We start from the raw sequence: 17211 nt of genomic DNA on the forward strand, positions 1-17211 counted from the left end.
TAGTTTTACCAGAAACTTGTTACTTGGGGGTTTTCAGGGTCGCTCAATACGAATCCGGTGTTATATTTTTAAAATTTTAAATGACGGATCCAATATAGCGGACGTTATTTTTAAAATCGTATAGTTTCACCAGAAACTTGTTACTCGGGGGTTTTCGGGGTCACTGATTACGAATCCAGTGAGAGTAGAAAGAAACAAGTCCATCTACTGACAGAAATAAATAAATAAATACACAATCGCAATTTTAAAATAAACTACAAATTCGTGATAAGAGACCATAAAAACCCTTGAGTGACAAGTTTCCCTCTAATCCAAACAATTTTTACATTTGTCGTCCGCCGTGTAGGATCCGCCATTTTGAATTTTTAAAAATTAACACCTAATTAGTAATCAACGACTCAGAAATCCCCCGAGTAACAAGTTTCAGGTGAAATTAAAATGTTTTAAAAAAATCGTCCACCATCTTGGATCCGCCATTTTGAATTTTAAAAATATAACACTGGATTCGTAATCAGCGACCCCGAAAACACCCGAGTAACAAGTTTCTGGTGAAACTAAACGATTTTAAAAATAACGCCCGCCATATTGGATCCGCCATTTTGAATTTTAAAGATATAACACCGGATTCGTATTCAGCGACCCTAGTAACCCCCGAGTAACAAGTTTCATGCTAATCCGTTTAATTTTTACATTTGTCGTCCGCCATATTAGATCCGCCATTTTGAATTTTGAAAAACTAGCACCGGATTCGTAATCAGCGACCCCGAAAACCCCCGAGTAACAATTTTTAGGCGATTTTAAAATATTTTAAAAATTCATGATTTTTAACAATAATTTATGAATTTTTTTAAACAATAGGAATTTTTTAACATGATCTAGGTTACTTATTTTTAAAGCCCTATTCTTCCTGAAGAGAACGCACTAAATTAAACTCAAAAATATTAAGTTTCTTCAAAGATATTGAGGATTTTGTAGGTGGGACGTATATGTCCCATGGGCGTGAAAGGGTTATGCGGGAAAACGTATTAGGCGGGAAATAAAATGTATGTCTTTAATTGCAGGGACCACCATAAATGAGCGTTTTAAGCGGGAAATCGTATTAACCGGGTTCTACTGTATTTACTCTAAAAGCCATCGTTAATATTTAAAAAATTGTAATTCGAGGATTTAATGCTCATTTTAACCCCGAGTAATTTAAAAAATTTCTTTAAAACAAGTAAATGATGCTCGATAGACTCCGTGGCGACCAATGTCATCCATGTAGACCACGACATCCCCACTGTCAATTACTTCTCTTAATATACTGTATTTACGAACTTCTGAAATCGCAAAGGCCCCGTCTTGAGTCCGAACGGCATGCACACGAACTCATACTGGCCAAATGGGGTCACTAATGACGTGTATTTGCAACAATCTTCTGCAATCGAAATATGGTGAAAACCATCCTTGAGATCTAAGAGACTAAAATAGATTTTTCCACTAAAAATATTTAACTGATCTTCGATCAAGGGCTGCTTCGCTCGGTCTTATGCGTTTTTGTGCAAGCAATTTATCAAGTCATTTTTTCAAACCCGTTTTTTCAGCAAAAGAAAGTCTCGTCGGTTTATAATGAAACGGTTTTCCTTTTTTTAAAACAATTATCAGTTCTGCATTTATTTTAGGTCTCTCTGGTCGTTTCGGTTTTATATAACTTTCAATAAACAATTTTTCTACCTAATCGCGATCAACATTTGAAATTTCTGAATTAATATTCAAATTAGATTGCTCGTTATTTTTATTTTCTACGTCAATATTTAAAATTTCTTTGCTCGCCGTTTCAAAACAATCCAAAGACTCTATTAATTTTAAACCAAATTTTTTTTATCGTATTTCGACGCAACACAACCTTGTAACCAAGTCTATGGTGAAGATCTCCTCGTCGTGCTGCAATTCGTGATCAACCACCTTCAAGAATTCGTCCTCCTCCTGATCCACCTCGACATTTGCTACTTCTCGACTGGTACCCTGACTACTTCCTGGTCCCCTGAGTGGTAGTCGTTTATCTCGCTGTGGACAATCTTTGATAATGTGATCTATAGCACCGCATCGGAAGCAAGAGCCTTTCTTGCGTGGTTCTCGCTCACACTCAAATGACAGATGTCCCCACTGACCACAATTATAACATCTGTTTTTCCGATCATCTTTCGACGTTGATTCGATTCGCTTTTACTCTGATCTTTCGAATCTTTCACTTCTTTCAATGATCCTTCAGGAGAAACTCTAATAGTCAAGGTCACCTTCTCGAACGTGAACATCAAATCCGCCACGTCCTTAAACCTCTGGATTCGAGCTTGATTTCTCAAGGTTGCTTCTGGAATGCCCTTGACAAGATAATCAACCCTTTCTTATCCCTAGAAAGCTAGAAAGTAGGCGTGGTATAAGTGTCTTGCGTTTATGAGAGTTTGAAGAGTGGGAAATTTTGACGAATCTTGCAATGACGTGATACGACTGTATGTAGATTGTATGATTTAAATTAATTGTAAGATCTAATTTTAACATATGAAAAATAATATAGCTTTTGATTTTAAGAAATAGACATTAATTTTTCGAAATTTGTAGGAAATATAGAAAACACGTTAGAAGATTACTGATAAATTTATTGTCTTCAAATGTAAAAGAAGAAAGCAACGAAACTGATTTGGAGTTAGAAATTCGAGAGTCTGATTTGAAGGATAGAAGTTGGTCCTCTGGTGATTCACATGGAGAAATAGATAAAGAATCTCTTTTTACGGTAGACACAATACCGAAATTAAAAGACGACTTCGATATTCCAACTTATGGTCAGGTAATTTTTTAACAATTTTATTTACTATTTTATTTTTAAGAGAAAGAAAAATTTTCCATTTATTTCTTTAGCCATATTCTGCTTTTGAATATAATTTACTCTAAATCACAAAAAATTTACAATTAGCACCATTATTTAGAAGAATATTAAAAATTTATTTTTACTGTCTAAAATTGCGCACGGAATTGTAAAAAAAATAAATTTTTCTTTAGAAATTCAGCAAACCTTTGGAAAAGCCAACAATGGAGTTGAGTACACCTAAAGAAGATTGTTGTCCAAAACTTACTTGTTTCAATTGCCTGGGAAATCATAATTTGCGAGACTGTAAGGAACCAAGAAATCAGAACAACATTAATAAAAATAAGAAAGATTTTGTTTCAAAACAGTCGAACAAAAATTTAAGGTATCATCAAGATCTCGATCAGAAATTTGGACACATTGTTCCTGGGAATATAAGTGGAAACTTGAGAAAAGCTCTTGGCATGAAGGACAATGAATTGCCGCGACACATTTACGGGTAAGTAAATAAGCTTTTAATAAGTAACGCTTTTTGTAAAATTGGAAATAGTTATTAACCTATATACAGTAGAACTCCTATAGTTTCAACTTTCACCTATTTTATCCTCCCACCATATAGCCTAACCGTGACGTCATTTTGTGCCATGTATCGACGTATCGACGCTGCGTTTGAAAGTAAACATAACCTTTAGTAGTAAGCTGTCGCAGATTGTGTCAAGTCAATATAAAAATTGAGACTTTTGTATTTACATAAATAATATATTTTATAACACAATAATCATATTAATTTGAATTAAATCAACATACAGTCAACTCTCGATAAGACAAACTCGAAGAGAGCGAAAAAACTTTGAGTTATCGAAAAGTTTGAGTTATCAAATTTTAATAATTAATTATTAATTATTATTATTATTAATTATTATTTAATTGTTTATAGCGAATGAACGGGACCCAAAAATTACTTTCACTTACCAAAAAATTTGAGTTATCGCGCTTTGTCTTATCGAGAGTTGACTGTATTTGATTTAAGTAGCGTGAAAGCGGAAAACAGGAAGCATTTAACCAATAGGAACTTCAGATTTAATGGAAATCGTTCTAATACAGAATTCTTATTGGAGATAAGATATTTTTTTATCCCTTTTGGTGTTTTTTGACTTGTTATCGTTCTTCAACTTAAGGGCTTCCATGGGTCAAAACGACCAGAAAACGTATGTTTTTATAATAATTTTTTTTCATCAAATAAATAAATTTTTTTTTAATACTTTGGTATCTGAAAGTACATTAAATAAGTAAGATATAAAATTTTTTATAAAAAATATTAAAAATTAGGCCCGTAGCAACAGTTCTTCGGGCCCCTTTAAAAATTTGCTTTTCCGGTGGTCAAAATATCTTGACTGCTTCAACTCAAATCGAAAAACAAAAAATTTTCGGTTAGTGGGTGAATATATCTCGTGATTGAACGAAGGGTTTTTAAAGAAATTGAAATTTGGATTTTTGACACTGTCTTTTGTCAAAAGTTACAATTTTCAGAACCATTAAGACCATGTAAAATCGGTTTTAATCAACAAAAAAAATATTCCTTCGTTCAGTCACGAGCTATACTCATCCACTAACAGAAAGTATTCGGTTTTTTGATTTTCGATGAACCGGTAAGAAGATATCGTGACCACCGCTTTTTTGGGAGGGTTCTCAAAGAAACTCTTGGTACGGGACTGATTCTAAATTTTTTTAACGAATATTTTACAAGCAAAGTGCTCATATAAAAAAATTTATTCATTTTATGAAAAAAATAGTATATTACATTATAAGGGCAGAAAGTTTGAAATTCCTGCACTGCGCAGGAATCCTGCACTGGCTTCGTCTCGGGCATCATCGCTTAGTTTAGAGCTTTCGAATTTCTGCCCTTGTAATGTATACTATTTTTCTTTATATACGGTCGAAAGTACGCTCGCTAATTTATCTTTTAAGGGGACATTCCAGTTCAAAACAGGAAAAAACAAGGTTTTTTAGTATATAATATTAAAATAACTATGACATTTATTTATAAAATTTCTTTTACATGTGACAAATAATTTATTTTGAATATGAAATTTTTTTTTTATTTTTACTTCAAAATGGCGGCGACATACGCCATTTTCAAAAATGTCCATTTCTTATGGTAAGATCGAATTTTCTTCCCCTCCTTTTATTAAAGTACTTTTTCCCCTAAACATGAAAAAAACACATGTTTTTATCCAGAATTTCTCTTATAAATAAAAAGGGAGTTGGAAATTTTCCAGTTTTTTGAGGTTCCACTTATAGACATGATGACAATGAATCAAATGCCGTGTGATTTTTCAAAATCGCTTCATAAGAACTCGAGATATCACTCTTACCAGATCAAAAAAAGACATTTTGAGATAAACGCACTTTAAGTTTTAGTTGATAAGTTTGGACAATTTTTTTAAAAAATCATCGGATTTGCTTGAAAATCGTTACTCGGGGGTTTTCGGGGTTTCAAATTCAAAATGGCGGATCCAATATGGGGGACAATTTTTTTTAAATAATCGGATTTGCTTAAAAATTGTTACTGGGAGGTTTTTGGGGTCTCTCATTACGAATATAATATTAGATTTTTGAAATTCAAAATGGCGAATCTAATATAGCGGAAAATATTTTTTTAAATAATCGGATTTGCTTAAAAATCGTTACTGGGGGGGGGGGGGTTGGGGTCGCTGATTACGAATAGGATATTAGATTTTTGAAATTCAAAATGTCGAATCTAATATGGCGGACAATTTTTTTTAAATATCATCGGATTTGCTTGAAAATCATTACTGGGGGGTTTTTGGGGTCGCAGATTACGAATATGATATTAGATTTTTGAAATTCAAATTGATTAATTTTGAAAAATTTCTTTCCATATTGGATCCGCCATTTTGAATTATTAAAAACTGAGGTCAGATTCGTAATCAATAACCCCGATAACCCCCGAGTTACGATTTTCAAGCAAATCCAATGATTTTTTTTTAAATTGGCCGCCATATTGGATCCGCCATTTTGAATTACAAAAATCTGATATCATATTCGTAATAAGCGACCTTAAGAACTCCCGAGCGACAATTTTCAAGCAAATCCACTTGATTTTTAATTTTCTCTTCCGCCATATTGCATCCGCCATTTTGAATTTTAAAAATTTGATATCTAATTTGTGATCTGCAACACCAAATACATTTTTGTTTGTCTTTTTTACAAAATGCAAATAAGAAAACATTCAAATCATTCGATTGAGTTCTGCTTATCCGCATATAAAAACATCTTTGACATGGCGAAGAATAAGTTAGTATGTATAACTTTTGTTTTACTTCAAATTTTGCAATAAAATTTTAGAAGAGTATTTTTGACACTATAAGAAATCCGAAAATAAACAAATTTTTGCAATAAAATTTTAGGAGAGTATTCTTGACACTATAAGAAATCCAAAAATAAACAAAATAAAAAATTGATTTTTTTGACATTTTGAACAGCCGTCCATCTTTATTTACTTTTGCTCCTCCCTTCAATGCCTCTAGCGGACACTCATGAAGCTCTGTTTTTTCTCTGTCTCTCTCTTGCAACAACATTCGCCTGCCTCGACATTTGATGCACGAGGTAAGCGAGTGCTTCTGGTCGGGGGCAGGCACGAAAAAAATGTGAAAGATAAATTAATATATTTTCAAAAAAATTTTTCTGCTGGTACAAAATTAATTTTTTATCCCACATGCACAAAAATGGCCGACTCTGTGAGAGAATGGTGCTCTCAGCGAGTCAATTTCCTAGCTTAATTCACGCAATCCCTACTTTACCATCTTTTAGAGGTGCGTTTGCCAGGCAAATACTATTTGGGACCCAAGTTGTTTTCACTTGAATGAGTCATTGCTTGAGTCACTCAGGCAGTCATTACTTGGGTCGCCGGTTATCGTAGCCGTCTTTCCTTCTCCGTGTAAGGCAACGAAAGTAAAAATATATGCTTTAAACCGTACTTTTTCGAATGAGTTAATACGACGGTAAGCTTGGATGAAGTTCAACCCAAAAGTCAATGAACATTGCCGTTTCCTTTTAAAATTTCAGGGTTGCTACGGTCATGGAAAACCTTGAAAACCTGGAATTGTCAGGGAATTTTTTCTTGGTCAGGGAAAACCTGGAAAAGTCAGGGAATTTTATAAAATATTTTTTCAAAAATTAATTTCCCGTATGTGAATCGCGTAAATTTCGAAGCACCAAGTTGGCAATACTGCCTTTCTTTTCTACTGATATAATTCAGTTTTGAATTTAGCGCTTAAAATTAAAGTCAAGATGGTGCTTCTAAATTGTAGTGTCTATTGGTTAAAAATTTTTCTTAGCGCGCATTACATTATGATAAAGCAATTACGTTTTTACGTATACTGAGATGAATCAACACCACATCAACACGGTCAATCCAGTGTTTAAATAATTTTCAGTGTTTTTATGTGTTCCCAATTTAAAAGAGGTAAGTGTTTTATAAGTACATAAATATATAATAAATATTTTTACTTTATTGTCTGAAAATGAAAGTTTTTATTTTCTTGGCATCAGAAATATTATAATGCGACATTTAAGGTTATGTGACAAAGTGAACATGAGGTTTTGTTTTTATAATTCGTGAATGCTTTTAGCATTTAAGATTTATTGATTCTAGATTTGTATTGAATGCCATAAAAATACTTTTTGTTAAAAAATTATGAATTTGTACAAGCTTTGAATTCTTTTAAAATGCAAACATTTTCTTCCTTTACATAAAGAAGTGTAATAAAATTTTTATTGATACTAAATTCGCAAAAACTGATTAACTATCAATATTAATTTGATTTAATTTCGAAAGATCCAGTTGTACATTTTTAAGAAAGAAATATGTTTTGAGTTAAAATTTCTGGTTAAATAATAGTTTACATTTTCTATTTTTGCTTAAAAGTTACCTATGAACCGTCATTTTTATCCAATTATTTAAACAATAGCTCTTTTTGTTTTTTGAATACAATTTTGTTTTTTTATTTTATTGATAAATATTTTGTTTATAAAATATAAAAAACAAATATTATATTATTTAAAATAATTTTGAAGAAAATTATTTTTTAAAAATTCGACAACAAAAAAATTATCTGTTAAAATCTACTTTTCAGTTTGTGATTAATGGGTTTAGTTTAGTTCTTTTAACTAATTTGATAGACAACCTAAATTTTGTTTAATATTTCTTTTAACATAATTATTATTAGTTTATTCTGTGCATAGATTGTGATGCCATCTACAAAAAAACGTCATTCCAAGATGACTGGTTGTCAAACCCGAATTACGAAATGTACATTCGACGAGCTACTGATAGTAACCACAAAGCTTCATGTATTCTTTGCCACTCCAGCTTCAGCCTCAGCAATATGGGGAAAAAAGCATTAGATAGCCATATATCGGGAAAAAAAACACCAGAAAGCGGTACAAGTGAAAAACAGTAGTCATAACATCCGTTTGTTTGGAGCTGTGGAATCAAATGCACCATCTGATAATAACCAGCAACAGGTATTATGAACAAAATTACTGGATTAAATTACTGTTAACATTAAACTCAATTTAAATAAGCGTTTTTATTGTTAAAAAATGTTTTTATTTTGAGTATTCCTTTTTTTTATCACAGAATCTTGTCGATATTCAAAACAATGGAGGTACGAACAAGGATCCGAATATTTCTAAGGCAGTAGCGAGTAACATAGATGGAAGAGCACCTGCTAAATCGAACGACATATCACAGTACCTGAATAAACAATATGTTATCAAAGCTGAAATTATGTGGACAATGGCCAGTGTTATGTACCATATGCCCATGTCAACTGCCGGAAAATGTACTGAACTTTTTCCTGTCATGTTTCCAAACAGTCCAGAGGCTGCTGGAATGCAGTTAGGTCGAGCAAAAATGTCGTACGTGATTTCTCATGGTTTAGCACCATATTTCTTGGACAACCTTTTAATCAAGGCCAGCGAGAGTGACGCAATAGTCATATATTTTGACGAAAGTTTTAACAAAAGTATTAAATCTACCCAAATGGATTTCGCTATAGGCTTCTGGGATAAGAAACAAATCAGACTTCTATTAGATACTACACGTCATCGTTTCTCGGTCACTGCACAGCTGTTGATCTCTTGAATGCTTTTAAGTCTACGCTCGTACCTTTCATGCTATTGAAACTTTTGAATATTTCCATTGATGGTCCCAATGTGAACCTAAAATTTGTAAATGATCTGAAAATCGATTTAAATTTTGAAAAAAATCCGGAATCCCTTCAATTTCTCTTCATGGGAACTTGCGGTCTACATACGTGTAATAATGCTTTCAAAGAAGGTGCCAAAGCTACAAAATGGGGGATTGCTGAATTTCTAAGAGCAGTGTTTTATATATTTAAGGATTCCTCTGCGAGAAGAGACGATTACACCAAATATTCAGGTTCTGAAGAGTTTGGTCTCAAATTATGTCCCGTTAGATGGCTCTGCAATAGAGAGGCTGCTGAAAGAGCACTGAAAATTCTTCCTAATTTGAAAAAATATGTGGAATGAGTTTCTAAAAGCAACAAGGACAAGAGTATTAAGGCTGGGAGTTACCAGACTTTAAAAAATTGTCTAGAGGACAAACTGCTTGCCGCCAAGCTTGCTTTTTTTGGCTATGTAGCTTCAACTTTGGAACCATTTTTAACGGAATTTCAAACGGAAGCACCTATGGCCCCCTTGCTTTTTTCGTCGCTTCATGGAGTAGTTTTGGATTTAATAAAGATATTCGTAAAAAAAGAAGTGCTTGTGAAGTCAACAAATATCGCTAAAATAAATCTCGATGATTCAGAAAACTTGAGAGTAGCTGCGAATATTAATTTAGAAGACAGTTTTTCTGTGAATACAGAGCTCAAAAAGGCAAAAACCGCATCTGATAAGGAAAAATTGATCTTTAAAAATGACTGTAGGACATTTTTGAAATGTCTGTGCAAAAAACTAATAGAAAAATCTCCTCTGAAATATGAATTGTGCAAGGGCATATCTTGCTGTGATCCATCGGTGATTGTCAATTGCTCAAGTTCAACCGTATCCAGGCGGCTAGATTCATCGCTTTCATGTTTTGCGAAAGGAAACTGGCTAAGTTTAAAAGAGTGTGACAAGATTAAGAAAGAATTTGTCACTCTTGCTGCGAAACGTAATGTAAGGGATAGTTGTAAAGATTATAAAAGGTCCGAACGTCTTGACACATTTTGGATGACAATTTTAAATTTTAACGATTCCTCACTCGAGATAAAGAAGTTTTTGAAGTTAGTCCTCCTTCTTAGCCACGGCAATGCTTTCGTAGAAAGGGGGTTTAGTGTAAACAAGGAAATGGTAATTGAAAATCAAAAAAAGAGTTCGTTAATTGCACTGCGACAAGTCTATGATGGAATTGTCGCGGAAGGTGGTCTCACGAATGTAAGCATAACGTCAAAAATGATTGATCGCGTACAGTTTTCCCGACGAGATTATATGGATGCACTAAAAAAAGAGAAGAAACAGACTGCAAATGATCGTGAAGAGGACTTAAAGAAAAAGAGTTTAAGTGAGAAGTTAAAAGATCTTCAGGAGAAGAAAAGAAGTATTGCACTTGAACATAAGACAAAAACGGATTCAATTAATGATGAAATTGAAGCTTTATGCATGCAATTGAAGTAAACGATTCTTTATATTAATAACTGTTATATCGATGTCTTTAAATATTTATCAAACTCTAATAAGTGTTCACTATTTGATATAGTGTAAGTTATCTCACTGAGACTGATTAGTTTTGCTCTAGTACTAGTGTAAGTGGAATATATTTTTGTTATAAAGGTTGAAATGTCTCACTACAACTGATTAGTTCTAATACAAATTGATATTATATTTTGTATTCAAATTATTATGTTCAGACTCATTAAAAGTTGTTTCCAAAGATTCCTAATAAAATTAAACTTTCGAATGTATTCAATTTTTCATTTTTATTCTCACTCCTAATTTAAAAAAACTCCATTAACTAATTCTTCAAGTTATATTAAAAAAATTTGTTAATTAATAATCTTATAAATGTTTTATTGAAAATATCGTTCAATTTTTTCATATAGTAACATATAAGCTAAAACTTTATTACAGGGTCAGTCCATTATATTTTACCTGAAGCCGTTGCGGCCTATTTTTTAAAAAATCTCATAATTTGTAAAAATGATGTTGAATATCCATAGAATTCATTTTTGAGAATTATTTTATAAAATTTTTTGAATTTAACTTAGAATTTTAATTTTTAAATTGAGTTGGACAGAAAAAAGGTTATATTGACAGTTATGAAAATTTAATAAAAAAGCATGGGAATAATTTAGATAATAGAAATTTCTTGAATGATATTTGTTAAAAATGAGCTAATTTACTTGTATAAATAGATTATTATGTAAACATACTCAAAATAATAGATAAAAATTGATTTTAAAATTTACCTATGAAATGTCAAAAGTCACTACATTTTAATTACATTTTTCTAAAAAGTTTATAAATATTAAAAAATGTATTACTATTTAATGTAAAGTATTTTCAATTTACTTTCATAATATGTGCTAACATTTTAATTTTATAATATAGAAATAGGAAAAATTTTACCTTTAATATTGAGTGTTTCATGATTTTCCGTGATTTTAATTACTTATTTCTTCTCAGGTGCAAGACTAAAAAATCCAATTTTTGTCTTAATATTTAAGTTTGAACTTCTTTTCCATTCTATTAAATTTTGGTGATGGAGAACGAGCTACTTTTCAGTTTAAATTTAGTTTAAAAAATCTACTGAAAAAACGAATTTGTTGGTTAAAATGCAAGTAGATTTTTGCATGACTATTGAGATAGCCAACTTCAGTGTTATAAAATTACCTGCATTTTAACCAACAAACTCGCTTTTGGAAGCAGATTTTTTAAACATGAATAAAACTACAAAGTAGCTTGTTCTCCATCACCAAAATTTAATAGAATGGAAAAGAAGGTCAAACTTAAATATTAAGACAAAAATTGGATTTTTTAGTCTTGCACCTGAGAAGAAATAAGTGATTAAAATCACTGAAAATCATGAAACACTCAATATTAAAGGTAAAATTTTTCATATTTCTATATTATAACATTAAAAAGTTAGCACATATTATGAAAGTACATTGAAAATACTTTACATTAAATAGAAATAAATTTTTTTATATTTATAAACTTTTTAGAAAAATGTAATTTAAATGTAGTGACTTTTGACATTTCATAGTTAAGTTTTAAAATCAATTTTTATCTATTATTTTGAGTATGTTTACATAAAAATCTATTTATACAAGTAAATTAGCTCATTTTTAACAAATATCATTCAAGAAATTTCTATTATCTAAATTATTTCCATGCTTTTTTATTAAATTTACATAACTGTCAATCTAACCTTTTTTCTGTCCAACTAAATTTAAAAATTAAAATTCTAAGTTAAATTCAAAAAAATTTATAAAATAATTCTCAAAAATGAATTCTATGGATATTAAACATCATTTTTACAAATTATGAGATTTTTTTAAAAATAGGCCGCAACGGCTTCAGGTGAAATATAATGGACTGACCCTACAACAATTTTATATTTGGTCAGGGAATTTTAAGAAAAATAGTCTGGAAAACCTGGAAAAGTCAGGGAATTTTGTAATACTGAAACCGTAGCAACCCTGAATTTCTTAGGGGAGGTCTTCTGATTATTTTCAGACCAAAATGAAAATAATCGATGGAAGGAGATTAAAAAAAAATTTTTTCCATACTTCGTCACAGACAGCTTGACACCCCTCACCCCTAGGAGTGTGACGTAGTTTATGAACGACCCCTATGTTCAGAAATAGAAGAATTTTATAATATAAAGTTTTATTGGTTACGTCTCAAAGATCAAGGCTCCTGGTTAAAAAATTACTTATAAGTACATATGTAAGTTTTTATTATTCAGTTTTTAATTCATATTGATTCATAAAAATATCAATTGAAATAAATAATATTGTTAAAAAATCGAAATATTCTCAAGTCCTGTAAAAGAATAATATATCTTCGATATTTAGTCATGAAAGTGAAGTTAGTTGTGTTACGCGTGTTAAGTATGTTTATTGTTGTAAAATTGTGATTTTCTGCTATTATATTTAGAACATTAAAGAAAAAAAATATTGAAAATGGCCTCCTAAATTCGAATTCTACATTAAATATAAATTTTAAAGTGTCATATTTATGAAACGGTAAAACGTAGAACAGTCTACTTTGTTTAGATTTACAGAAAATTATGTGTACTTTAATTCATCTCTTTACGATTTTAGTGTAAAATGCATAACAGCAGTGTTACTTTTAAAAAACCGTAAAAAAGGCTCGTTTTTTAATCAATTTTTAATAAAATTAATATTTTAAAATATTTTAATCGATTAATTCTTGGAGAAATTCTTTATTAACACCAAAATACATGTCTTGTATTAAGAAAGAAATTTAAATAAAGCTTTTTTTGTATTAATTATATAAATTAACTATTGAAAGAAATTAAAAATCAAGATAATTTTAATTTCCTTCCATCGATTTTTTTCATTTTGGTCTTAAAATAATCAGAAGACCTCCCCTAAGAAATTCCAAAAGGAAACGGCAATGTTCATTGACTTGTTGGTTGAACTTTATCCAAGCTCACCGTGGACGCTTTATTTTCTTGATTGTCGTTTAATTCAAATAGTGATAATTTAAAACTTTTTTAAGTATGAGAGCTCTTGGTTACCCCCCTGGATGGTTGGAAGAAGCAAGACTTCAGCATTCGGGAATAACGTTATTTAATTCCGATGGTGTGGCAGAAGAAGACCCTGACGCTGAAATAGGCGAAATATTTTTTCAAGGGGATCGAGACAAATTCGATACAGAAAAAATCATTGAATTCCCTGGTTTTAATATTCCAACGCCTAAAGGAATTCGAGACGTAAGTAATTTTTAGCACAAAATAAAGTTTCTTAAAATAAGACGCAAAACCTTGAAAATGACACTTGTAACGTACTAAGTTGTTTATTTAAAAACATCCTTTCTGACATTATTTTTTAAAAATTTCTCTTCACAGGAAGATACATACTATTGGGGATCAGAGAAACAAATTGGTAGTAGCAAAAAATCCATGTTAAAAATGCTAAGTAGTAAAAAAGTCGATGTCGGTTATAAAAGAAAGAAACTTAAAAGAGTATTTAACACTTCATCTTCAGATGCAATTGAAATGGAAGTTGAAAGCTGTGAAGGTACGAATTTGCATATCTTAAAATTAAAGAAAAAACTTAACTTTGTCTTGAAAGAGCTTTTTTGTGATTCTAATTTTTCCCTTTTCCAGAAGTAACAGTTGTGGAAAACATTTCAGCAAGAGATTTGTTCGTGCCAGCACTGCCAAAAGAGCAACCTCCGACAAATCCCCCTGAGCCTCCTCCACCGGGTGTAGATAATAGTGATAATAAATCTCAAGAATCTTCTTCAGAATTAACGGTAACTTTTACATGCTTTATTGAATCAAAAATATTTTGAATATTTTTACAGAATTATATTTAACAATTTGTAATAGAAAAACTTTCTCCACCGTTGTTTTTAATCGATAATAAAAATAGGCGCAAATAAGGATGGATGGTACAATATAGAGTAGCATTGGCAGAAGTGGGCCACCCGCCGTTTTTGGTTTTGTAAGTGACATATCTGTCAACCGAAATTTTTTTCTTTTGTTATCAACAGAAGATCGATTTTCAGTTGGTCATTAAAGAGTGCGACGTACAATTAGTGCCAAAAATTATCTACTTTTTCTTTTTTCTCATTGTAAAAGTTATCGTTGTTTACATAAGTTATTCATCGAATTCATTTGGGCAAGTAGCCTTTATTATAGTATCAGACCTAACCTTAAAAAATTTAAAGAGACTTTCATATTGTCGCGAGGTGTTATGACCACGTTATTTCTCGTCAAATTATGCTTGTGGACAGAAGTGGGCCACTGCATTGGCGTTCCGTTTTGACATTTAGTGATTTTGTATAAACTAATGAAGTGGTTCTAACAATTAATTTGAATTTTTTAGCAATCGATTGCTAAAAAATTCAGTACATAAGCTTGCCACAAACTTACATTAGGCTTGCTGTGCAAGGTGTGCAAGCTTACAGAGCAAGCTCGTGACAAGTTTGTGGCAAGTAACAAAATGTCCTATTGCTACAAGCTTGCACTGCAATCTTGCTACAAGATTATGATATAAGCTTGCTGCAAGCTTGTGAGGCAAGTTTTTGACAAGCTTATTTGGCAAACCTGCTACAAGTTTGTAGTGTAAGTTTGCAGTAAGCTTATTGCAAGCTTGCTGTACAAGTATATACAATGTAAGGTAAAAGTACCAATTATGGGACGCTGTTTAAGCTAAACTAAATTTCTATGATAAATTTCTTGGAATCGGGAGTGTTAATATGAATAATTAGGGTATAGATTGAAAGATTGATATGTTATGAATAATATTTAGACCCTAAAATGGTTATTTTTCATGAAATAAAAATAATATTAATTAAATTATGAAACTCTGCACTGCACTAATTATGGGACTATGATTTCTGTATGTACGGGTGTCCCATAATGAATGTTCCTATTATGAGACATTTATTTAATTCAATAAGTAATTAGAATTCTATTGACTTATCCTAATAATTTGAATATTAATTATAAAGAATAAAATACAATAAACAAATTCTGGTTTAAAAAATAATTATAAAACTAATTTTTCTGGTAGAAAATTAATGCGAAAAAACTGAAAATATTTGAGGTTATGTTTGCTGTATATTTCCTGTGTGTCTCATAATAGGGATAGCAAATAATAAGTGCACCTAATGTGGGACGGTAGTCTGACGAAAAACTTGGCTTACCTTAATTTAAAAGCTAAAATGCAAATAAACATTTCTTATTAAATTAAATGCTATACACAAATAATTATTCTTTTAACGTGTAAAATTTTTTGAAATAAGTAAAAATTTCTTATGACCAATTTTAATTGCATTTATTTTATTTTTTGTAATACTGTCTCATAATAGGGACAAAATTGTAAATTGTCCCATAATTGGGACCTTTACCTTAATTGAATCAATTTTAATTTTTTTTGAGATTTTCGTATAAATTTCAAAATATACACTCAGCAACATATCCAGGTGGCAAAGAAATTTACTGCGCAGACGTAAATGCCAAAGAATTCAACTGCGCATCGTGTCAAGTTTTTTAATTTATCCGGCAGCTTGCAGCAACTTTGTAGCAAGTTTATCCGGCAAACTTGTAGCAAGTTTGCCAAATAAGCTTGTCGAAAACTTGCCTCACAAGCTTGCAGCAAGCTTATATCATAATCTTGTAGCAAGATTGCAGTGCAAGCTTGCAGCAATATGACATTTTATTACTTGCCACAAACTTGTCACGAGCTTGCTCTGTAAGCTTGCATACCTTGCACAGCAAGCCTAATGTAAGTTTGTGGCACCCAGTCCGTGTATCGAATTTTTTTTACTGGGCAAGCTTATGTGCTGATTGGGTCATGACACCAAGAAAGGCTAAACCGACTGGCTTTGAACTCATTAACTACGACAAATTTCCTTAAGCTATAAATCAAATAAAAATTAATAAAATTTCGGAACGCACTTCTTCTTCACTGTAAAAAAAGAACGTCTTGATTTAAGACGTTTACGTGGTCACATTTTAGACGTTTATAAGCGTCTTATTTGCCTTCTAAAATGCATGTATTTGGAGGTTATGTTTTTCATTTAAGACGCTTATTTACATAAGACGTTTATAAACGTCTAAACGTCTTATTTTTAGACGCCATTTTTTGCAGTGTTGTGCTTAGTTTTACAATACTAGGGTAAACCAGACAGTAGTCGGCCACCGGCTCAAAAACCTTTAAAAACAATTTTTTTTTCGATTGCAAATATGTGTAAAAGTTGAAGTTAGTTTTGATCCTTTTTATCCGGAAAGATGTTTGTGATAAATAAATTTTGCCTTATAGGATCTCCAGAAATTAATTTTCTTTATTATGCCGACGTTTCTATCCCATGAGCGGGTATCATCATCAGGGCGATGGTTACAAAAAAATTTTGTTCACAATAAACGAAAACTAAAAAGAGAAAAAACAAAGAAATAATAATAATGAAGAAAAAATACATATATAAAAAATATAGTAATTTTTATCTTGATAGATTTATCAACAGAATATAAGGAAGAAAAAAACTCACCATATTTTCGTTAGTGTGAGATATATGTAGAGAGAAAAAAAAAAAAAAATATATATATATATGCACCTTATGTGTATATATTTGCACTC

The 17211-nt window shown here is 31.2% G+C and overlaps 2 protein-coding genes across 3 annotated transcripts in view; both read left to right on the top strand.

The window, feature by feature from the left end:
- Positions 1 to 17211, top strand: part of LOC122505989 (zinc finger CCHC domain-containing protein 8 homolog) — a 44833-nt gene that overhangs the window by 17719 nt on the left and 9903 nt on the right. Inside the window, exons 2-6 of the mRNA XM_043617920.1 lie at positions 2599 to 2824; positions 3037 to 3341; positions 13622 to 13835; positions 13971 to 14142; positions 14232 to 14380. Coding sequence (XP_043473855.1) covers positions 2599 to 2824; positions 3037 to 3341; positions 13622 to 13835; positions 13971 to 14142; positions 14232 to 14380 — 1066 coding nt within the window. The remainder of the gene's footprint in view (positions 1 to 2598; positions 2825 to 3036; positions 3342 to 13621; positions 13836 to 13970; positions 14143 to 14231; positions 14381 to 17211) is intronic.
- LOC122505991 lies at positions 6937 to 10824 on the top strand. 2 transcript variants are annotated; one of them, XM_043617925.1, is made up of 3 exons: positions 6937 to 7331; positions 8095 to 8392; positions 8508 to 10824. In XM_043617925.1, the coding sequence occupies exon 3, from the start codon at positions 9581 to 9583 to the stop codon at positions 10547 to 10549; it is 969 nt and encodes a 322-aa protein (XP_043473860.1). In that variant the 5' UTR covers positions 6937 to 7331; positions 8095 to 8392; positions 8508 to 9580; the 3' UTR covers positions 10550 to 10824. The 2 variants fall into 2 exon arrangements, with proteins under 2 accessions (XP_043473860.1, XP_043473859.1); XM_043617924.1 differs by having other exon boundaries at positions 8111 to 8392.

Source organism: Leptopilina heterotoma, unplaced genomic scaffold (genome assembly GCF_015476425.1).
Source record: "Leptopilina heterotoma isolate Lh14 unplaced genomic scaffold, ASM1547642v1 Lhet_384, whole genome shotgun sequence".
Classification (NCBI taxonomy): domain Eukaryota; kingdom Metazoa; phylum Arthropoda; class Insecta; order Hymenoptera; family Figitidae; genus Leptopilina; species Leptopilina heterotoma.

Excerpts from the sequence above, each read along its gene's own strand:
- LOC122505991 (XM_043617925.1), top strand. The coding sequence starts at position 9,581 with ATGGCCCCCTTGCTTTTTTCGTCGCTTCATGGAGTAGTTTTGGATTTA.